The sequence below is a fragment of the Pteropus vampyrus genome, unplaced genomic scaffold, assembly GCF_000151845.1.
Source record: "Pteropus vampyrus isolate Shadow unplaced genomic scaffold, Pvam_2.0 Scaffold107, whole genome shotgun sequence".
In the NCBI taxonomy this organism is placed as follows: domain Eukaryota; kingdom Metazoa; phylum Chordata; class Mammalia; order Chiroptera; family Pteropodidae; genus Pteropus; species Pteropus vampyrus.
In genome coordinates, this window is record NW_011888888.1 from 1094744 (window position 1) to 1119812 (window position 25069).

The window sequence follows — 25069 nt, forward strand, 5'->3', positions numbered from 1 at the left end:
TCATTAAGAAGGACATTGAGCTTCATCTCTCCTTGTAGAATCTCACTACTGAGTGGTTCTTCCCATTTTATCTTTCACTTACCTACATTTTGAAGGGTTTATGTGCAAAGTGAAAAAAAATTTTTGAAAAATAAGACCAATCCTTCCTTTACCCTCCATTCAGCCTAATATACATAGTAATACCTTTTAATGTCTTACCCTCTAAGTCAATTCCATTTTCCTCTTTGATTAGCTAGCATCCATACCAGTATGTGAGATTTTATTGAACTTTCCCTTTCTCCTGTAGGAACTGAGGAACAATGATATTCCTCATCGCCCAAGAGGGTGGAACCATCAATTTGGAGAAATCCCATCTAATAAAAGCCATGATGTGCCATAGACAAAGATCTGCTTGTGCATGGTCATTATGTAATTTTTTCTGGGCAGTTAAAAACGACTTCCCCTTTTCTCTAGCATTTTGACATTTCAGACTCAATGCTATGATCTCCAGGAAATTGGTTATTTATTCAAACTAATCAGAGGAAAAGAACAGACAGTTTTAGAATCCAATGCTGCTAAAGCACATTGAAACCAAATCTTGGTTTTTAATGTGTGCATTCTGAATACATATTTTCATTAAATGAGGGAGATTTAAAAAATTATTATAAAGAAATGTACCTTTCAGGGAATTAATACTTATGTTTGTATCACTGATCAATAAAAGTATTATTCTTAGCCATTATATGTACATTACTACTGTACCCAATTGGGAATTTACATGTTTTAATCTTAATACTAACTCCTTTTCTACTGTAAAAATATTTCTTCCAAGTTTGATTTCTCTATCAGGATAACCCTGAAAAATACACATTTTTATGTTTGACGATTTGTGACCTCCTATGGAAATCCATGTATTTACAAATGAAATTTAAAGTACTCTTAAAGCTTTGCCTTAAATACATTAATAGGAAGGCTTCTGCTTGCATAGTGGTTTACTTAATACTACGCATGGTGGTGGTTATGAACTTGAATATTATAAAACCTGGCTGAATTCAAATATATTAATAAATTGTTATAGTAGCTTATGGAATAAAAATGCTATGACAGCTGAGACATTTTCATATATTGTAATTCTAGTCAAGTAAAATATGGATGAAAATTAATAAAGTAGTGTCAGTTAAGGGGAGAAAATATAACTTTTTTCCTTTTTATTTAAAAAATTATTATAAAATTTATGCCATAATAAAAAATTCAAACAGTAGAAGGTGTACATAGAAAAGTCATTTCCTCACTCCCCAGTCTCACTCCCAGGAGTCTATATCATTCTAGAAGTGTTCTATCCATAGATAAGCATAAATATTTTTCATTTAAAAAATACATCCATATTTCATGGGTGTCTTTCCACATTAGTACATTCAGACCTGCTTTGTTAAGACTACATAATTGATTTAACCACCTACCTACAGATGGACATTTTGATTAATTTCAGTATTTTATACACATGTCTTTACATACTGGCACAATGAATGGGAGTGGGTAAGTACTAGGGAACATTTCTTCTACAAGTTTACAATTTTCATTGACTAGAATAGATTCTAATGATTAGAATAGACTTTGGAAAGCAGTATGGCTAGGCTGGCGGGTGGACTCAAGAGCTTAGGATCTCACTGTTACTAAAAGAACAAGGTTATTCCTATAGCAGTTCTGAAACATATACTAATGCTCTCAAATCATAGCAAACAGAAGGGTAGCTTACACATAATAAGGTCACTGTCACTTCATGTAAGGGAAATAAAGTATTTCAGCAAATAGCAACAAAGAAAGAAATGTTTCAGAACAAGCTGTTATATTCATTTGGTATCAATAAAATGGTCCAAAATAAACCAGAAGACCATGGCAAGTTATACCTGTATAAGTGATGAAACATGGTATTTACTGTTTAAATTCAGCAGCTGAAGGAATCTCTTTTAAGGAAGATGAAAAATGTTTCTGTGCATTACTTCCAGACTGCTTTACTTTTTGGAAAAATATGACCAACCAGTCAGAATTTAGGTATTATTGTTACCTTTTCCTTCACGTCTGCATCATGGTGATTAACTAAAGCTCTCATTTTTTGGGCACATTCTTCTCCATATAACAGGAAAAACAGTGAACCTTTAGTGAAAGTAGGCTGAACAGCTAAATGGCCTTCCTTTTTGAGGCAATTATTTATATTCTGAAATAGTGTAAGAACTCGAAGAAGAATTTCCTTTGCCATGTGACCATCATAAAGAGAAAGGAATGATGAATCCACCTGAAATGGAAACAATGAGTATTATTTTAATATATAAAGGTATTTTTCATGTATTTTTTCACATTTTAAAACTGCACTGAATACATTTTTAAAATCTTGTCATAGAAAACTATCTTAAAATTGTATAACATAAATGTAAAATCTTATACACCTCCCACATGGTATAACAATGGAAAAGAGGTTTTGTGCTTTAGCTGAAAAATACTACTTCCTTGGAATCCTAGAATGGAATCATTTGGAAAAACATCCATTTCCTTTTTAACATCCATCATACAGTCTTCATTAATTCACCATTTACTGTTCACCTACACTGCAGGGCACAGAGATGAGCAGATGAATACAACAGGATCCCTTTTTCCATAGGAGTTGAGGTCCATTCTATCTCTGCGCTACCTTTGCTTCCTTCAGAACACTTATCACAGCTTTTAATTATCTTGGTTACATATTTTTATTTATTCTCCCTGCATCGTAAGCACCATGAGGATAAGCACCATGTTATGCTGTGCTCACTGGTATACCTGGGCACTCGGTCCAGCATCTGGCACATACCAGAGACTCAATAAATACTAGCCAGTCAGTGGATACTAAGATACATGAAAACACAAACAGATGTAAAAATGTAATTTTCCTAATTGAGTAGAGACAGAAACATAATTTTTCTAGGGAGAACTTTTCAAACATAATTTTTAAAAGTAAAATACGCTCATTACAAAAAATTTAGGAAATTCATATAGGCAACCCCCCCGCCCCCCAAAAAAACCCCATCACACAATATTGCTCAGAACTGAATGCTTGTGTTCTCCCCAACCCTCAACATGATGGTATTTGGAGGCAGGACCTTTGGGAGGTAATTAGGTTTAGATGAGGTCATGAGGGTGGAGTCTAGTCCCCTTAAAGAAGAGAGTGAGACCTGAGCTCTGCTCTGACATGTGAGGATATAGCGAGAAGGCAGCAGTCTGCAAACCTTGATGTGGGCCCTCACAGGAATCCAATTTGCTAGCACATTGATTCTGGACTTTCCAGCTTCCAGAACTGTGAAAAATTTCTGTTGTTTAAGCCAAAAAAAAAAAAAAGGCTCTTCAGAGATAATCCCTGTTAACATTTTAAAAGGGATAAATCTATGCAGATCTGTCTAAATCTCTACATTTGTATATTTACAAAACAAATATGTAAACTATTTACTTGGGCACCAAGTAGTCCTTCTGTCATGGCTGGATTTTCAGACAAATTCAAAAGCAATTTCAAAACTTGAACCTGAAATGAGAATAATACTGGTTTATTTAAGAGTAGCAAGCATGAATTTTCTCTCCCTGTCCTCTCCCCATGTCCACATTTTAAAGTCCTGCCCATGCTTCAAGGTCTGGCTCAAATTATCTCAATTCTATGGAGCCTTCTCAATTCATCTTATGTAAAAGCTACATTCCCCCCACCACACACACTTGTAACACTTGGCACCTCTCTCAGAGCACTTATCATACAGCAGTTTTATTTAAACCTTATTTTTTCAATTACAGTGTTAGGGAGCTAGGGAGAATGTTGTGAATGTCTTCACTATCCACCCCTCCCCCCACATGCGTACCTAACACTTGGTAAGCTTAACATGTATTCCATAAATGACCTTTATTATGATTACTGTTAAGTGAAATATCTTTGGAACAAAAAAGTACTGTCTCAAATTTCAGTTTATTTCTATTTAAAGTATGAAAATTTTGGAACAGTTTACCACTAAGACTAAAATCACAATATAGCTCTTTTTAGGTCATAAATCTTTGACCTTACCTTTTTTTAATCTGAAAAATGTTTTACAATCATTTAAATAGGCAGTGCTATGAATAAGCAGCAAACAAATGTTATATTAGAGCAAGTAGCTAAAATGTCAGCATTCTTATCAGTTATAAATGAAAAATTACTAATAAAAACATTCAAGTAGAATTCCTACTTTAAAAATAAAGGTCATGTAGAACTATACTTCTTTAAGATACCTGAAATTAACAGAAAGTGAGGAGCATGGAGGGGGTTCTGAAGTCAGAAAAAGGTGACAAATGGGTTCCCTACTAGACTTGGGAAGGAACCTGGATGCTTATTTTATAAAACTTTCTTGGATTAAGAAGGCATTATGTGTTTACTATAGAACATTAAAAAAAAAAAAGATAGAAAAGCACAAAGAAAAAGGAAATTCACCCATATTTCCATGACCAGAAATGATCATTATTAAGTTTCTGTATTCTTCCTCTGATCTTTACATACCTATCCTATGTATTCACATATTCCTTTTATTATGTTGTGCATACTAATTTATTCATTAAGGAGGAGGATATATGGCTTTGCTTAATTTTATTTTTATCGACTATTGAAAATTTAATTAAATGAATAAATGGTCATGATAAATTTCAAACAGTGCAGAAGGGAACAAAGTAAAAACAAAAGTCACCGCCCTATCTGCCTGCCCCACTCCCCAGGGGAAACCACGGATAAGTTTCTTGTGTGTGTGGAGATCATGTTTTTCTAACAAGTACCCTCCATAAATTACAGCCTCTTAAGGTAAAGTGTAAAGATGACTTCTGACCTTTCTTTAGTGTACTTCCTGGAGTCACTGTCAGATTGGGTCTGGCCTGACTGGCTGCCAGCAACATGGAGAATAAGCATTAGGAATAAACATTTGTCTCCAACATCAATGAAGTTTTAATTAAGAAAACAGGGACGAGTTTTGAAATAGGATGATCCTGAACCTATTAAATAAGCCTGATGAAGTCATAGAATGTAAAAGGCCCCCTAGTGGTAAACAGGGCAGGTTTACAACCAGGAAATAGGGTTGGCAATAGCTATTTAGTATCCCGAACTAAAATTCCATGTTGCTATCCTCTGTAGAAGGGAAGTAAACATGCAAAAGTATATAAAAAGTCAGAATACAACTACAGATTAAATAGCTATATGTATTTTGGTTTGAAACCATATTAAGTCCTGTCTTTCTCTTATATGTGCCACCTTGTGGTGACTCCAGGATATTTATTTCAAGCCATTAGTTTTCTTTGCTCACCGCAGATGTAGTAAACACTAGGTTTATCTACATTAATTTTCCACTAGTATTTAGTTATGAACCAAAAAGTTATTATATAGTACAGTGAAATCGCTTATTAAAAATATGATTTTAAAGTCATTTTGGTGGTTATTTACTAAGAAAATGTCTAAAATGTTACATTTTCTCACTTACAAATGGATTACTATCCAAAGTTCATTTGCAAGTTGGAACTTTAAACTCATTTTTTATGAAGAAACAATGTTATAATTGGTTAGCTTCCCAGTCAGACCAAAAAAGCAAATTTTTTATCCCAGAAATACCGTACTAGGCAATGTAATGGAAAAACAAAACAAAAATAGAACATACTATTGTGGTGTGAGTCACCTTTTAAAAAGTCATAAAATATATTAAAACATAGACCGTGTCTGAGACAGATCTACACAGCCCCCAGGACAGACTCGCCTGGCTTTGAACACAGTGTTCCTGAGGTTTTGGGTAAGGCAGCTACAGAGACAGGCAGAGGATTTTTCCTACAGCTGTAATGCCATGGGAGAGAGGGAAGGGAGTTTCCATGGACCATCAAAGGCTGGAGTAACCTTGTTCCACTGGAGAGATTGTGATGGGCGCGTGCCTTTTGGAAATTGTTGATGGATGGAACAATAACGTTAAAATATTGCTAATAAGAATATTACATTTAATTTTGAATGGCTTTGGGTACATCTTGGACCAGATCCAAATAAATTTGGCTACTGGAAACATGGAAAGCCCATATAAAAACATCTCAGAACAAATTTTAAAAGGACTATAGTAAGACTCTCCTGTAATCACAATTTGATAACCTCAGAAACAACTTCAGTGACATTGAATATTTGGAGTCTGGCTTCACATTTGGTATAAAATGCTTGTGCATTTCTCTCTCACTGTGCCAGAGAACAGACCAATATAGTAAAACACTGACAGATCAACACAACTAATCAGAACCTTTGATTAGACTATTCCGTTTTTATGCTATTTCTTGAAAAATGGCATTTGATAAGAATGCACACTAATATAAGGGATTACTCAAGTAACTTTCATAGGTTGTCTCCTGAGATCCTACTGAATTCAGCTCAATTTGTTGCCTATATCTACTTAACAGGTCAAAGAGCAGCACTGAGACATCCATTACTAAAACTTAAAAGTGGTTTTAGAAAGATTTTTCAACCAATAATGTCTGAATCAAAAAAATGTTTTTTTAACCCTAAGGTAGGCAAAAATTCAATTACCCAGCACTATCACTTAATCACAATGTTCCTATATATGATGGGTGGTGGCTAGCTACTTCACTTAAGTAAAAGGTAAACTGACTTGCAGAAAACCAAATGAATACCAATCTATTGATTAAGTGAAATAGATTATTTTCACAAGTCAATTTTGAAATTCAGTATAATGGAATAAAAATAATTTCTTTTTTGGACCCATGTAATGGTTTTTAATAAACTTTCGTTTTTTGAGGGCCATCAACTTAAGATAGGTGACCTGTAAATTCAATTCCAATCTTATAAGCTTGATGCTATAGCTCTCCGTACTTCAAATAATAACTGTTTCCTTTGTACCTTGGTGCTCCCGTTTCCTGTAAGCAACACTTGGAACAGGTCTGTAATGTAACCGTTCAGCATGTGCTGGTGGTCATTGGTAACTGTCATGTTTGTTAACAGTCTCAGCCCGGCCAGCTGCATGGGGGAGTTCAGGGGGCCAGAGAAGACATCCTCACAGACTTGATTCATGTATATCTGGAGGTAGGGGAAAAAAAAGTTAGCATCTTAGAATCTCCAAAATTTTTCTTTTGAAGAGTAACTTTTCTACAAAGTGGAGTAGGGCGACTGTTCAGGATAAGACTGGCTCCTCAGAAAAGATGACATTTCTATCCAACCCTCAGTTTGGTGACTTTTTTAAAAAGCCAGGCGCTGTGCTGAGCATTTCAAAAATATACCTCACTTAATTTGTAAGACAGCTCTAATGAGGTGGGTGTTATTATGGCCATCTTACAGAAAATGGCTTTAAAGTCTTCAGGGAACTGAAGATCCCAGTGTGAGAAATGTCCAATTACAGAGGCCATGTTCTCAGTACCAAGTGGCCTCTCATTTGTTGGGGGACTCCCAACTCAGTCTACCTTTCTGTCATCTGGTCTGGGCACACCAGAATTAAGGAGGAGTTTGTGCGAGGCCACTTTGTATCATGGTAAGTACCTTAACAGTAAAGTCTAGGAGCTATATCAAGTTAGAAGAACAGGGTGTGGGGGGGTGGCGAGGAGGGCAGGGTGCAAAATGAAATAGAAGTCTTCGTTAGAATCCTATCAAAAGCAAGCACAGGCAAAATGATATTTGGCCCACGGTTCTTACTGACATAGGTGTATGTATATGAACTACTTCACAATATTGTTAACCATCACTGGCACAAAGTAATGCAATGCTGGCAGTACTCTTATTTCACACATGACAAAACTAAATCCAGTGTCAGAGAAAATTTTCTGAAACTCTATTTTCTATGTCTGGTCATGATCTTTCTACTGTGGAAAAATTATATCTTACAGATAACTGGTATTCACCTAACTAAATCTGAACTCCACCAAACGTCCTAACTAGTAAGAAAAATTTCCTAATATAAAATGCTAAGAAATTACAAATTGTCCCATTAGCCAGTATTAACTTTGCTTTTCACCTTACGTACTTAATAATTTTTATTTGAAAAAAAAGTTGAGTGATGCAGGACGGGGCAGGGCATGCTCATCAGAGATCTGTGGGATTCAGGTGGAATATTCTTCAGTTTCTGATGTGCAGATGACAACTGGCTTCTGGATGTGTGGTTATTTGTCATCCTTTAAATTTCTGGCACGTAGTAAATATTTAATTTACTTTGTAGAACCACTGACAATCAGCAAAGAACCTGCTTATATCTGACCACATATTCTGGGAGCAGTTTCTTTAGCAGGCTGAATTCTTCACCTATGTCTAACTCTCATTTTGAAGAGAGATAATTAGTCTCTTATGTACGGTTGCCAAAATAACAAAAGCACAAGTAAAAAATACTGTGATAAACATACTAAAAAATTCTTCCTTATTTGTCTGAAATTCACCTTTAATTGGGCATCCTGTACTTCTCTGGCAACCCTCCCACCCACCTCCCTCACTCTCCACCAGTTCCGCTTCACTCTGCTCCCCAATCTCATTACTTCTTTTTACAGTGGGCAACATACAGTGAATTCAAAACAAAAGCGTCTCAATAAATTATTTTGCCATGGTCAGAAATCTGATATCATTACTATATCATGTGAAATTGTCCTTGCTGCTCCAGTCTGCAGAGTGAGAAAAGTCATATTTTTTTGTTTCTGATCTATGAAATATGGAATATATTTATAGTCAGCATTATAACTGCCTTGCCTTTCAGAGCTATTGAAGCTATGGCATTATCGGCCATAATGACATAGGGGCTCCCACTTAGTGGCTTTTACCAGGCAGAGCAAGAACCATTTCAGGGACCAGACTGTCTACCAGCTAGGTCGTAACGCACAAGCAGAACAGATGGGGTCCAGCTCTGCACTGCGTCGGGGCCTTGTGTCTTTTCACTACACTCCCTCCTTCCAGATCTAACAGTTACTGGGTGGCAGTGTGTCACTTATATTGCAACCAGCACATAGGAGGTGCTACAGTTACTGTGGCTGAGTAACAATTCACTGCAAAACCTAGTAGCTTAAAACAAAACAACAGTTTTGCTCAGGAATCTGCAGTTTGGGCAGGCCCTGCTCAGCAGTGTGTGCTGCTGGAGGACCCACTTCCCAGGGGCTCATGCATACCGAGGGGCGGGCTGTCAGCTGGGAGTGCAGACTGAGCTGTCTTTCACATCTCAACCTCCCTCCTGGGACTCTGCATGGGAATGTGGGGGTTGCTAGAGCCCCAGGAGAAGCAGCCTCGTTGCCAGCTTACTACAGAACATAATGGCAGCATTATTCCAGAGATCGTCGGGACCCTACTAGGGGTCAAGAGAGAGGAAATGCAGACCCTACTTTGTGGCGAGGACAGCCCTTAGGAGATACTGTTACAGAATTTCTGTAAGAAAAACCTGCCACAGAAAGTGTGTTCGATCCACATTTGGTGAATAAACGTGTGTCTTGTAGCATGAAAAGCTGAGTTTTGGGCTCACTTTATCTCCACTGGTGCTTCTCTCTTACTTTAAAACCATGGCCTGGGTTCCTTGACCTCATCTCATGCAATGCCTTTGTCCTTCACTCACCTCAGCCAACCGGGAACCCAGCTTCATTTGTACCTGCAACCTGTGTTGGCCAACCCTGCTCAGCACCTCTCCAGATGGTCTGGAACCCCGTTAACGTGGATTTTGATCTTCATGCACTGCCCCCCCTGCACAGCTCCATTTCCCTCTCCACACACCTCCGCGGGGGGCTTCCCTGGCCATCTAGTCCAAATGAGTCACCACTCCCCTCAATAACTGGCTTGCTGCCATATTGTACTTGCCATAGCACTTATCACTACCTAAAATTATAATTTCCATGTGTTTCTTTACTAGTCATTGTTGATAGCTCTCCTCCTTCCCATCCCCACATTAAGTATGAAGCAGGAACCCTTCTGCCTGGTGGACCAGGGTTTGGTAAACATTTTCTGTAAAAGACCAGATATTTTGGCTTTGTGGGCTCTACGTTGTCTCTGCTGCAACCTCTCAACTCTTTCTCTGTATGCAAAGCAACCGCAGACGACACACAGCAAATGGCTGTGTTCTGGAAGGCACCAGCTCCTGAAACCAGTCATCCAGCTTCTGGGCCCCCTGAGGTCACACAGCCAAGATGCAGTCTCCATACAGCTGATTGCTGCTGTTTCACCATGACTTTGAGGGTCAGCCCTGAGATGATCAGCGAATGGTTCTCCCTTGCAGGCCTGGGCCCTTCGCTCTTGGGTCGAAGCCAGCTTCATCTCCTCAGACCCTCTTCTCCATTGGCAAACCTCTTCAGAGCTGAAGCAGATTCCCATCTTTCCCCAGATCTTGCTCAGTGCTTGGATATTTCCCAGAAGATTTTTAATGTGCTGCCTCCTCAGGTGTCAAATTGCCCCGTCCACCATCACTGGAGACAGAAACCCTCTCATCCTGTCCCTGTGTTCCAGATTTCCTCAAACATCCTGTAGATTATACACTGTGTCAATTCTGTTACTTGGCTGGTTCTTTGAATTTTATGGTTTATTTCTTTAAAAAATTATATTTTAAGTTCCCTACAAGCCTTTCTTGTACTGGTGTTCCTAGTGGCTGGCTGTTCTTGTGTTATGGATACAATATTGTCCTGAATGTTTCCGAAGGTTCCATTAGTTTAACATTTTTTACAGTTCTTGCCCATTTCTGAATTAGCACTATTACATCTGGGGCTGGTTATTTTCTTTATTTCTGCCTGTGGTCCTTCTGTCTTTACATGTCTGAGGAGCCTCTGAGGTCCCTGGAGGTCTATCCAAGTTTAGAAATGGAGAGCGAGGTTTATGAGTCTTTGGAGCTGATGTAGGATTCCTCTGCAGTTGTGTGGCTCTGTCGAATTTGCTATCTTCATTTTTCCTTATTCCCGACTCAATGGGTAGTCTTATCTTCAGTTTTGAGGATCACTTTCTGTTGGTCCTGCAGATAGATGAAAGCTGAACCAACTTTGGAGAATTCTTGATCTTTCAAAGGTAGATGACGTCACTAGGCCTAGGGATGATTTCCGGGGCCAGAGTAGGTGCCTCAGTTTTGTTTTTTTTTCTCTCCCCATAAAATGGGTAAGGAGTGGGTGTGATATTCTCATGTTTGGGAAGAATCCAGAGTCTTCAGCATTCTCCCTGAAATCATGGAGAATGTAGCTGACCACTGAGGAGTAGCTGAAAGCACCTGCATGACCTGACATCAACTCTGTCCAAGGAGTGTGCTCAGGGGGCTCTCCCCAACCCTGACCTCCACCGGCACTATCAACCACCAAGGTGGGAGCCCTGCAGCAGGTGCAGGGTCACGGTCCTGGGGTGAGGGGGATGGGACTCATGGTCTTGGAGAGCAGAGGGCATGGTCCCAGCAACAGGCACCTCATTCTCAGGTGTGGCAGTGGAAACCAGCCAGTACTAACTCTTAAATAACCAAATTTTTCCATGTTACTTTAATAAAGTAATGGCAGTAAAGCAAAGACAGATTAAATTTTTAATCTAGTTTCAAGATCTAAATAGTTACAAGTCAGCTGGTTCTCTTTGGTCACAATTTCATGACACACCCATCCTTTAAGAAAAATAGCATTTCTTTAGCTCTTTATAAATCATATTTTTTCATAAGATGCTGATGTCTTTCAAAGCATTTCCTAAAATGTCATCTTTATTATCTCTGAATCTTTTCACCATTTCAATGGTGAAAAGCAACAAGATTACTATATGGGCCAGCTGAGTTATTTCTGGAGCTGGGCAGAGGACCTGAACAGACATTTTCCCAAAGAAGACATACAAATGGTTAACAGTTTCATGAAAAGATGCTAAGCATCACTGATCATTAGGAAAGTGCAAATCAAAACCACAATGAGATATCACCTCACACCTGTAAGAATGGCTATGATCAAAAAGACAAGAGATAACAAGTGTTGGCGAGGATGTGGAGAAAAAGGAAACCTCATGCACTGTTGGTGGGAATGTAAACTGGTATAATGACTATGGTAAATAGTAAGGAGGTTCCTCAAAAAATTGAAAATAGAACTACCATATGATCCAGCAATCTCTCTTTTGGGAATGTATCTGAAGGAAATGAAATCACTATCTCTATGAGATATCACATTTCCATGTTCACTGGAGCATTATTCACAATAGCTAAGACATAGAATCAACCTAAATACCCGTCAATGGCTGAATGGATAAAGAAGATGTGATATACACAATGGAATATTACTAAGCATAAAAAAAAAAAAAGGGAAATCCTGCCGTTTGCAACAACATAGATGGACCTTGGAGACATTATGTGAAGTGAAATAAGTCAGACAGAGAAAGACAAATAATGAATGATCTCACTTATATATATACATATATACATATACATATATATACATACACACACACATATACATACATATACACACACATATATATATGTGTGTGTATATGTATGTATATGTATATATATATATATGTGTGTGTGTGTGTGTGTGTGTGTATGTATATATATGTAACCTAAAAAAGCCTACTAGAAACAGGGGTAGCATGGTGGTTGCTAGGAACTATGGGGTATGTATATATATGTAACCTAAAAAAGCCTACTAGAAACAGGGGTAGCATGGTGGTTGCTAGGAACTATGGGGTATGTATATATATGTAACCTAAAAAAGCCTACTAGAAACAGGGGTAGCATGGTGGTTGCTAGGAACTATGGGGTGGGGAAAATAGAGAGACGTTGGTCAAAAGTACAAACTTCTGGTTATAAGACGAATAAGTTCTGAGGATCTAATGTACAACAGGGTGATTATAGTTAATAATGCTGTATTATATACTCGAAAGTTCTAAAAGAGTAGATCTTAAATGTTCTCACCACAGGGGGAGAAAAAAGGGCAATTATGTGAAATGATGGAGGTGTTAGCTAACGCTATGCTGGTAATCATTTTGCAATATATACGTGTATCTAATCATCACCTTAAACTCACACAATGTTATATGTCAGTTATATTTCAAGAAAGCTTGGAAAAAAGTAAAAGTAATTCTTGGCCATAAAGTATAAAGGATAGTCTACTAAAATTACATTATTTATCTTTGCTATTTTTCATTTATAGATAACCTCACACATTTGTGATTTCAGATAATTTACCTTTATCTTGATTTGATTTTCAACATTCACACTCAGGTTATTCAGTGCATTTAAAGCTTTCTCTTTAATACTGTGGTTGGGATCGTTGATTTTGCTTCCTACAATTGGAATACCACCCAATTCACGAATAATGACCTAAGAGGGAAAAAACAGGACCATAACTTCAATAGGCACCCCTATTCATTGAATTCTTTGCATATATACACAAACACAAATAAAAATCAATGACTATAAATAGCTTTCCCGTATACAATCTATAATTCTTATTTTTTAAAAAAATTTTACCATCCATATTATAAAGAAAATCAACTGAAAATAAAATTAAGATATGTAATTATTTAAACTATAGCATGGTGATATACAATGAAGATTTGCAGAGCTGTAATGATCTCAAAGCAACTTACAAAATTTTTTTGAGATTAGTTATATGACTTATCTATGACATGTGAATTTGGAAAAGTACTATGATTTAGAATACTAAAGCAGTGTTTTGATAAAATGTGTTCTTTGGAACACTAGTCCTTGGAGATGTTAAAAGATGTTCCATTTTTAAAAAGGGAGGTTTTGTGGTTAAGTGTGAGAAACTTTGGGTATAACAAGAGTAAACATGTTTCCTTACTGTAATGCATCAATGCTCATGTGCACAGGGAAATCTCTTAAGAGAGGAGTATGGAATATGTACAGATGACCCTTGAACAACACAGGTTTGAGCTGCATGGGTCCACTTACTCATAGATTTTTTTTCAATAAACACTGTAAATGTATTTTCTCTTCCTTATAATTTTCTTTATAACATTTTCTGTTCTCTAACTTACTTTAATTGTAAGAATACAGTTTATAATATATGTAACACACTAAATATGTGTTAATCAACTACCTGTGTATATCATTGGTAACAGTAGGCTATTAGTTAGCAGTTCAGTTTTTGGAGACTCAAAAGTTATATGTGGATTTTCAACTGTGTGGGGGGTGGGAGTACAACTATTTCTATAAAATATACACAAAAAGAAGGTCATTTTTCAGTGTCAGGAGTGAAAGCAACACCTATTAACATCTTTCAGAACTGGAGCTGCATGCAGTTTGAAAAACCGTGTCAAAATTTTCAAAGGGAAAATAACCTGGGGGTTTCTCACGATCGATTGCAACACTGTGTTACAATGTACCTTTGGCCCCAACATCAGAAAGACATATGGATTGCTTTGATTCTTACAAGAAAATGACTACTGTCAGACCAAGACATGACACTTTCAGAAAAGGAGAAAAAGTATTTTGCCATCATCCACTGTTAACCGGCAGCCCCATTCACCACTCTATTGTGAAGGGCGGGCATAACACTGAGAGAAGAAAACCTTTTCCTTGGTGATTCCGGGTCCTGGTTTTTCCCAAGAACTTGTGGTTACTAGAAAACGTTTTCTGTTTTTGTTTTTTAAACTGTACTGCTAAAGCAAACAAAGGTACTATAATTGATGAGGAGGGGCACTAACTCCCATTACCCAAGAAAGTACTTATTCATCAGTGGCTACTGACTCACTATGAGTGCAGTTTGTTTCAGAGGGATATAAAACTATGGCAACAGAAATACCCTACATGGGCATGCTAATAAATTAGTCATCATCTGTTGTTTTTGTTTGCCTGGCACCCCAGTTTCCACCAGGGTAGACATGGCACTTCCTCTATCTCATATAGTCCCTGGTGGGACTGCTGGTCAACTGTGTTTACATCCATCCATGATATTTGGCTGATGGATGCTCATGTGAGCCAAACCTTGCTAATCATGGTCCATAGTGCCTTGATCCAGCAAAGGGGTGGCTCCTGATTCTGGCACAGCAGCTCCACCTTCTGGATTATGAGCTACAGGGATGAAGGCTTGAGAGGCCAGTGGCTCTCTTTCCATCCCCGTGAAGAAAACCTCTTTGTGGCCAGAGAGACAAAGACCAATATACAAAAAGAAGCAGGGGTAAGCAAAGCCAAAAGATAGAGAAAGAGAGTTCTGATAACACTTTCGGTAAGCTTAAACTGTATTCATTGTGCCTGTACCAATGCTATTCTTGGATGTCCAAGTTAACTAGGCTCAATATATTCTCTTTTTGGTTTAAAATAATTTAAGCTAGATTCTGTCACTTGCAACTGAATGAATGTGAGCAACACACAAAGAGTCTTTATATTTCATTATAAATCTCTAGAGCTTTACAGTAAACCTTGCCATACTGCAGAAAACTGAAAGTATAAATTCAAAATAATTTTGCATTCATGACAAAAACAAAGGGCATTAGCTAAAAATATCTACAAAAATTACTCTTATGGGGGCAGAGGCTGGAAGAAAGTATTTGAATTAAGCTCTTTAGTCTTGGTGTTAAGTCTCTACTTGTAGAAGCTGTTTATATTGATTAGTGGTTGGTAAGTGGTCCAGGGACCACCTGCCTCAGAATCACCCTCATAAGAGCTATATAAAGTGTAAAGCATGTACTTAAATGTTAGATGTGTTCACTGTCCTACCTCTGAATTTTAAATAATTAAAAAGGCCATGAAATGCTAAGTGTTAATTAGATACTTATTAAAAGTATGATACCTATGACCAACTTAATAGGTATCTAGAAACCTATTAATAATCACATTACTATGGTCACAATTACTGCTGGTGTGTAAGAATGGGAGGAGCCAGTTTGCTGAGACTATGGTACTTACCTGGTTAGCTGAAAAGGCTGCATTGTTACCCAGAGTGACCAAAGCTCTTTCAATAATTACAGGATCCTCGGTTGACTCAACCAGGTAAAGAAGTTTCTGAAGTTGTTCAGCATTTAGGACATCATCACATGAACCATTGGTTAAATCTTCTGTATAAGAAAAAAATTAAAGTTCACTTAAAATCAATATGAGATTTAAAACATTTTAAAAACAGTATTGAATGCATACTCTGATGTCAGGCACAGTGTTAAGCATTATATGTGCTTCATCTCATTTAATACTCAAGTAACTGTAGGAAGAAGATACTATTATGATTCTCAATTTACATATGGGAAACTGAGGCTTACAGACATTAAGAAATTAGTCACTTGGTATTTCCTCTTAGTAAGACACTGCATGCAAATAATATATACCCCTGACGCCAACTGCATTGTTTCTTTTAAAAATCAGGTACACCCATCCAGTGAAAACTTGCCTATAGTAATAAGGTTTACATTAGGCAGAACTTTTTTGATCACGATTTTAAGAGCACCTCAGGCAGGAGAAAAGTTATGGCAGTAACCCAATTGTGTTTTCTGGTGTGGCATTTTTGTTTGGTTTATAAGAACAAAGCATTGATGGATGCTAGAAAAAAAGTCTTGCTGGGGGTGATGACAAAAGAAATCATTTTGAGTAAAAGCTAGAATAGTTAAATGCTGGATCTGCTCAGTGACTTTTAGAATTTAGCTCTAACTTTTTTTTTTTTTAAACCCTCTTTACAGAAATCACCGCAGGAAAACCAGAAACCATTTTTATAACACAATTGTGTTATAAACATAGAACATGATTCTTTAAAAGTGAAACTATGATGATAGGTCAGACAGTGTATGTGCTCACAGGACACTGTTGGGAGTGGAGGGTGGGGGAGAGGAGAAGGTTATATAACAATAGGTACTATATGATGTCACATCTGTACTTTTTCCTTTAAAACTATACCAATTTATTTTCTAAGTAGTCAAAATTTGGTGGGGCAAAGTGTCAAACCATAGAATTTTCACTTGAAAGGAGGGGGTGCAATGTGGTAGTTTAAAGTAAGCCAAGGCTAAGGCACCATCTAGCTCTAACTCCAGCTAAGCTACTGAACTTCTCTAAGCCTCATTTTCTTCATCTATTAAGTGGGAGTCAATAGTGCCTACAATACTGTGCAGGTCTGGGATAGTTTTGTTATTATTTTTATCAAGACGACACAAAACTGGTTAATAACAAAATTGGCTCTAGAATCCAGATATTTTCACTTCCCCTATACCACTATTCCACTTAGTCATTTAAATTTTGTACATAAATGCTAACTTCTGTGCTTGCATTTGTAATAAAAATGGTGTTACTTTTTCGGTAAAGAAATAAACCTAAAACTCTCAACACTTTAGAGGATGGTGATCACCAAATACCCAGCTTATCCACTGGTGAATTTTTGAACTGCTATTACATGGTGAGGCAAACCTGTGTGTCCTAGTTCTCCACTTAGCTTTGTACCAATAAGACTAGAATTTCAGGTTCAGTGGTTCACTATCTCCTCGAGTAAACTGAGGAGAAATTATAATTCTCACAGGAAATGAAAAGTGACAACCAAATAATAACATTATAGCAAGATAAAGTTCAAGATAATTGTCATGATACAGACTCATTCCAACCAAGTAATATCCAAACAGGTAATATGCTTACCTGTTTATGTAGTCTTATGTCTTTCATTAAAATTATCTCCATATAGGCTTCTTGCTAGATGTATTCTTAGTTTTTAAAGTTTTTAAGAAAGCTATCATGAATGAGATCTTTTCAACTAAATTTTTGAATTGGTAATTACTTATATACGAAAAGCTATTGATTTGGATATATTTATCTTGTACTCAAATTACTTTATTAAACTCTACTTCTAAAAGTTAATCAGTTGATTCTCTTGGGTTTTTTCCAAATAAGTTATTATGTCACCTAATTATAATTTTGTCTCCTTTCTAATATTTACACATTTGTTTCTTGTCTTCTCAAGCTAGCTATGACTCCAGGATAATAATGAATAGTAGTTGTGGCAGCAGGAACAATTCTTCTCTTGTTCTTGAATTTAGTAAAGATGCTACTAGTGTTCCACCATTAAATATGTTTGCTTTTTGCTTTTTGATGGATATTCTCCATCAACTTAAGAACATTTCCTTCTATTTATTCCTAACTTGCTGAAAGTTTTTATCAGAAATAATATTCGAATGCTATTTTATTATGAGGTCATCATGTGTTTTGCTTTTAATCTATTAATGCAATAAATTACACTAATATATTTCCTGATATATTATTGGTATATTATATATTATCATATATAATTGATATGTTATTAAGTTACATATTATATTTATAACATTATATATAATTAGCATACTATATATTATATAGTTACTTTAATTCCCTGATGGAGTTAATTTGCTAACATTTTATATAAGATTTTTATATCTTCATTTACAATTAAGACAGATTTATAGTCTTTTCATGCTATCCTTGTCAGGTTTTGCTGTTAGATTGTTGAATTAATTGCGACGATTTCCATCTTTTCCAATGCTCTTGAATAGTCTCAACAGTATAGTAATTACAAATTTCTTTAACTTTAAGGCAAAGAAAGATCATCTGGTGCTGGTTCAAGATTGTGATGTAGGAAGGTACTGAATCACCTCTTCCCATATGTACCCCAAATCTACAGCTAAATGGGGAACAAATCCCTCAGAAAGAAATCTGGAAACTGAGTGACTCCTACATATCGGACAAATGAGAAAAAAAAAAACACATCAAAATAGGTAGAAGAGGCTGAGACACAATTTCGCCCTAAACCCACACCTGCTGCAGCAAAACACAACTGGGAGGGAATTCACAGCTCCCAGATTCTTCCAGAGGAGTGAAGGGCCCCATATCCTGTGCCCCAGTTTTAAGACTACCACCTGAGAAATGGGCCCTCAAAACATCTAGCTTTGAAAGCCAATGGGACTTCCCTCCACAAGACCCACAAGGCTAGAGCAAATTAAAAGACAGTAAATGGCTTGAGCAGATTCCCTAAGGCTAATACCCCAGGGAGCAGCAGAGGTAGTAGACTGAAACCAGTTTTTTCCTGAAAGAGGTATATTTGCTTATCTAAATAGTTGTGGCCTGAGGAGCAGGCTTCAATTTAACATACAAAGGAAGCCCAAATTAGTAGAAGGAAGGAAATAAAAACTAGAGCAGAAATAAATGAAATAGAGACTAAGAGGGAGAAAATTCTTCCAAACTCATTTTACAAGGCCAGCATTACCCTATACCAAAACCAGACAAGGATGCCACAAGAGAAGAAAATTACAAACCAATATCTTTGAACAAAGATGCAAAAATCTCAACAAAATAATAGGCAAACCAAATTCAACAATACATTATAAGGTTCATACAACACAATCAACTTAAATTTATTCCAGGAATGCAAGGATGGTTCAACATTTGCCAATCAGTCAACATGATACACGATTTTAACAAAATGAAAGATAAAAATCATATGATCATCTCAATAGATGCAAATGGCACTGGACAAAATTCGACACCTAGTTTTGATAAAATCTCTCAACAAAGCAGTATAAAGGGAATGTACCTCAAAATAATAGCTATGAGAAGCCCACAGCTAACAAACATCATACTGAATGGTGAAAAGATGAAAAATTTTCCTCTAAGATCAACAAGACAAGGATTCCCACTCTGGCTACTTTTATTCAATGGAGTATTATTCAACAGAGGTACTAGCCAGAACAATTAGGAAAGAAAAATAAAAGGCATCCAAATTGGAAAAGAAAAAGTAAAACTGTCAATATTTGCAAATGACATGATACATATATAGAAAACCCTAAAGTCTCCAGACATAAACTCACACAAACATGATCAATTAATTTGTGACAAAGGAGTCAAAAATATACAATGGGGAAAGGACAATCTCTTCAATAAATGATGTCAGGAAAATTGGACAGCCACATGCAAAATAATAAAGCTGGACTACTATCTTATACCATACAAAATATAAACTCATAATGGATTAAAATCTTGGGTATTATCAAAAAGACAAAAAAATAAGTGTTGGCAAGTATGTAAGGGAACCCTTCTGCACTGTAGGTAAGAATGTAAATTGGCACAGCCATTATGAAAAACAGTATGGAGATTCCTCAAAAAATTGAAAATAGAACTACCATGTGACTCATGACCCAGTAATACCACTTATGGATATTTATACAAAGAAAATGAAAACACTAATTTGAAAAGATATATGCATCCCCATGTTCACTGCAGTATTATTTACAATGGCCAAGATATGGAAACAACCTAAGTGTCCATCAGTGGATGAATGGATAAAGAAAATGTGGTATATACATACAATAGAATATTATTCGGCCATAAAAAGAATGAAATCTTGCCACTTGCAACAACATGGAAGGACTGTGAGGGCATTTTGCTAAGTGAAAATGTCAGACAGAGAAAAATACCACATGATTCCTCTTACATGTGGAATGTAAGGGGCGGGGGAGGGAAGACCAAACCAAGCTCACAAAAACAGAGAACAGATCTCTGTTGCCAGAGGTGGAGGGTTGTGGGGAGGTGGGTAGAGTAGAGGAGAAATGAGTGAACTGTTCTTTTTTTAAGTTTAAATAAACTGGAAAAAAACAAAGGATTTAACTCAGGAATAGACAGATAAAAGAGACGCATAGCGCAAGGTATGGGAAAAGTGCATGTGGCTTCTATGTCCTCTCTGGGTGTGCCACTCACCCAAATTTCCACATGTCTACTAACCCAGAAGGTCTCCAAATATCATCCTTTTGGGTTTTTATGGAGGCTTCACTACGTAGGCCTGACTGAAAGCCGTTGGTGATTGACTCAATCTCCAGCCCCTCCCATCTTCCTGGAGGACAGAGAGGTGTGACTGAAAGTCCCAATCTTATAATCGCAAGGTTGCTCCACTGAAAACCAGCCTCCACCCTTAGGCACTTTCCAAAAGTCATCTCATTAATATAACAAAAGACACACTTTTATGGCTCTCATCACTTAGAAAATTCCAAGGGTTTCAGGAGCTCTGTGCCAGAAATGGGGATGAAGAACAAATACATATTTCTTATCATAAATCATAATATCGCAGCAACTATATGCTGCCTACAAGGGACTCACTTCAGCTTTAAAGACACACAGATGAAAGGGATGAAAAAAGATATTCCATGCAAATGGAAAACATGAGAAAACTGAGATAGCTAAACTGATATCAGACAAAATGGATTTTAAGACAAAGACGGAAATAAGAGACAAAGAAGGACATTATATAATGAATGATAAAAGGGTCAATCCAACAAGAGCATAACATTTGTAAATGTTTATGCACCCAACAGAGGAGCACCTAAATATATAAAGCAAATATTAACAAACCTAAAGGGAAAAATCGTCAATACCCCACTTTCATCAATAGACCATCTAGACAGAAATCAATCAGGAAACATTGGAGATAATAGACCAGGTGGACTTAACAGACATTTATAAAACATTCCATCAAAAAGCTGAATATAATTCCCAAGTGTAGATGAAACATTCTGCAGGATAAATCATGTTAGGCCACAAAACAAGTCTTAATAACTTTATGAGGACTGAAATCATATCACATCTTTTCTGACCACAACAATATGAACTAGAAATAAATTACGAGAAGTAGAAAAATCAGAAATATGTGGAGATAAAACAAAATGATACTGAATAACCAATAAATCAAAGAAATCAAAAAGGAAAATAAATATGAGACAAATGAGAATGGAAATACAACATACCAAAACTTATAAAAATGTAGCAAAAGCAGTTCTAAGAAAGAAGTTCATAGTGATAAGCATTTTGAATAACCTAAGTTATACCTTAAGGAACCAGAAAATAAGAACAAACTAAGCTCAAGGTTAGAAGAAGAAAGAAAATAACAATGATCAGAAGAGAAATAAATGAAATAGCAAAAAAGATAAACAAAATTAAGAGCTGGTTTTCTTAAAAGATAAACTAAGACAAAGCTTTAGTTAGACTCATCAAGCAAAAGAGACTGAAATAAAATAAAAAATGAAATAGGAGACATTACAATAACAGGAATACAAAAAATCATAATAAACTACTATAAACAATTATATGTCAGCAAATTGGAGAACCTAAAAGAAATGAAAAAATGCCTAGAAACATACAAACTACTAAGACTGAATTATGAAAGAATAGAAAATCTGAACAGACCAATTACTAGTAAGAATATTGAATCGGTCATCAAAACTTGCCAACAAACAAAGTCAGGGAGCAGAAGGCTTCATGGTGAATTCTACCAAACATTTAAAAAAGATATAATACCAACCCTTCTCAAACTCTTCCAAACTCATTTTATGAGGCCAGCATTACACTGATACCAAAATCAGAGAAGGAAAGTACAAGAAAGGAAAATTACAGGCCAATATACCTGATAAGTACAAATGCAAAAATCTTAAAAAAAAAAAGAAAAGAAAAGAAAAAAAGGCAAACAACACATTGAAAGGATCATACACTATGATCAAGTGGGATTTATACCTGGGATGCAAAGATAGTTCAACATCCACAAGTCAATCAATGTGATACACCACAGTAACAAAATGAAAGACAAAAATCCTATGATCATCTTACTAAGGGCAGAAATAGCAGCTGACAATATTCAACCTCCATTCATGACAAAAATTCACAACAAAGTGAGTATAAAGGGAATGTACCTCAATGTAATAAAGTCAGGTATGATAAGCCCACACTTACATCATACTCAAAGGTGAAAAACTGAAAGTTCATGAGCAAGACAAAAATACCCACTCATTACTTTCATTCAACATAGTACTGGAAGTCCTACCCAGGGCAATAAGACAAGAAAAATAAATAAAAGTATCCAATCAGAAAAAAAGAAGTAAAACTCTATTTACAGAAAACATTATATAATGAAAATCCTAATGACTCCACCAAAAAACTGTTAGAATAAATGGATTCACCAAAGTTGCAGGATACAAAATCAATATACAAAAATCAACTCCATTTTTATGCATTAATAACAAACTATCAGAAAGAGAAACTAAGAAAACAATCCTATTTACAACTGTATCAAAAAGAATACCTAGGAATAAATTTAATCAAAGAAGTTAAAGACTTGTATGTGTACTATAAACTATAAAATATTGATGAAAGAAATTGAAGATGACACAAGTAAATGGAAAAATATTCTGTTCTCACAAATTGGAATAATTAATATTAATAAAATGTCTACATCGCCCAAAGCAATCTACAGATTTAATGTAATCCTTATCAAAATTCCAATGGCACTTTTCATAGAATAAACTACCCTACTATTTGTATGGAACTACAGAAGACCCCAAGTCTTCGTCAATGTAATTGAGAAGGTATGCGTCCAGGCTAACTTACCATTTACTTATACAGAAACATCTCTGACACAAAGACAACAAATTAGGATTTGTAAGTAAGAATAAGTACATATCTTTTTTAAAAAATGGATTTTTCCCTTATGCCAAAAGGAACAGATCCCCCACCCCTTTTCTTAGAGCATTGCTTTGAGCAAACTTGTAATTTCTTTGTCTGTCTCTGATATAAATATACATCTTTTTAAAAGCTAGGTAAACTTCTTGCCAGTTTACAACCCAAAAAAGTCTAAGGGACTTTGGGATTATCTGTTTGAAACATCAAGGAAGATGGAGCTGATCTTGTCTCTATGAGTTTAGGTTTGGCACATGGCTCCATGTTGTAACCACCTGTTTATCATAAAGATACTGAGAAATCTTATTTTCCCTCTGGATAAAGGCAATTAGTTAACACAAATAGCCACCCCAACTACCAGTGAATTTAGGATGAACTATGAGTAGCAAATGGTGCTGTCAAGTCCTCTTAAGGACAAGTTGTTTATCTTGAGAACAGGTAATACGAAATAGGTTACATCTGTTTGGGTACATAAAGAGGTGAGAATTCTATCTTTGCAATCCCATTAGCAGATTGCCTGTGATGGGTGTAGCAATCTAGTTTAATGCTTATTCCATAATAAAGCTATTTAGTTCTTTTCTACATTTGTAAAGACGAGTTTCTTGGTTGGCAGATTTTGTTTTTAATTACTGCCCTAACAGCTTCCATGACCTTAACTATGTCTCCAAAACATTCAGCAAATTGTTAGAATCCTCTTCAATGCACCAATCAGATTCTGGTCAGAAACCTAATACTGTACTTGTCCGCCAGGAGAGTGGCAATTGTTCCATTTTGAAATAGCTATATTTACATCTATCTCCAGCATCTCTCTGCAACTCTGCATACATATGGACCACGGTGACTTCAAGGTACCTCCCTTTTCAGAGTATGGGCTGAGTCCAGGCAGAACTGTCCCCCTCTGGAGTCCTCTCTGCCAGGGTAATTGCACGCATAATTTCATGTACTGCTCGAGGCTCCGCCAACACCCTGTCCAGAGCCTGGGAATCCCTTCGGTAACAGAACCGCCGGGAGCAAGCTTTAACACAAGAGGCAATCAACATGCTTTTGAGAAACCTAATTCTCAGCTGTGACGCCGGACTCGGGCAGGAAAGTTGGGCAGTTTTTCATTCCAGGATTTTGAACAAAGAAGTGGAGGCAGGGAGGCGGCTCAGAACTCCCCACACACCCAATCGAGCGGACAATCTGCCCACTACACCTGGGCCTCCCTTGTGCCTGGGCTCCTTGCACTTGGAGCACAGGCAAGCCACGAGCGCCGGCGGCGTCTTCGACCCCCACCCCTAGGGTGCCCTTGTCCCCCGTCCCTACCCACCTGCCGGGTACCCTGTGGCCTCACCTGCGGACCTCGAGGGGCGCAGCCGGAGCCCGCGGCCGCCTCGCCGCTGGCCCCGCGTCAGCCTGTAAATGCAGTAGCAGGCGCCGGCCCCGAGGAGCAGGCCCGCCGCCACCCAGCCCGCGTCCCGGGCGCCGCCCATGTCGCCGCCGGAGCCAGGGCACAGCGCGGGGCCTGGAGCAGGAGGCTCTGCGGGGCGGACGCAGGGGTCTGCAAAGCCAGCGGGAACCGCCGCCCCAGGAGCTGGAGCCCGACCGCGGGAGGAGAGAGGAAATGGGAGTCCGAGCTCCGCCTCCCGGAAGCGGCGCTGCTAGAACAGCAGCACCGCCGCTCCGTCCCCGACGCTGCCGCGGCTCCGCAGAGGTGGGGTGAGGGGAGCCGGACTCCGTGTAGAACTGCACAC

The 25069-nt window shown here is 37.3% G+C and overlaps 1 protein-coding gene across 4 annotated transcripts; it reads right to left on the reverse strand.

Moving 5' to 3' along the window:
- Positions 1–1803: 1803 nt before the first annotated feature.
- ARMC10 (armadillo repeat containing 10) lies at positions 1804–24956 on the reverse strand. 4 transcript variants are annotated; one of them, XM_011365203.2, is made up of 6 exons: positions 24646–24808; positions 15807–15955; positions 13122–13256; positions 6887–7063; positions 3455–3526; positions 1804–2272 (listed from the first exon to the last, which is right to left on the reverse strand). In XM_011365203.2, exons 1-6 carry the CDS (start codon positions 24806–24808, stop codon positions 2021–2023), a joined length of 948 nt encoding a protein of 315 aa, XP_011363505.1. In that variant the 3' UTR covers positions 1804–2020. The 4 variants fall into 4 exon arrangements, with proteins under 4 accessions (XP_011363505.1, XP_011363509.1, XP_011363507.1 ...); XM_011365204.2 differs by having other exon boundaries at positions 1887–2272; positions 24670–24902; XM_011365207.2 differs by lacking the exon at positions 6887–7063 and having other exon boundaries at positions 24670–24956.
- Between the last annotated feature and the right edge of the window lie 113 nt (positions 24957–25069).

Bases quoted from the DNA above. Each gene is read 5' to 3' on its own strand.
- ARMC10 (XM_011365203.2), bottom strand. From the start codon at position 24,808: ATGGGCGGCGCCCGGGACGCGGGCTGGGTGGCGGCGGGCCTGCTCCTC. The intron at 15,956-24,645 runs GTGGGTAGGGAC...TTTCTTATACAG, and splicing joins GGCCACAGGGTACCCGGCAG to AAGATTTAACCAATGGTTCA. The intron at 2,273-3,454 runs GTAAATAGTTTA...TTTCCATTTCAG, and splicing joins AAGGACTACTTGGTGCCCAA to GTGGATTCATCATTCCTTTC.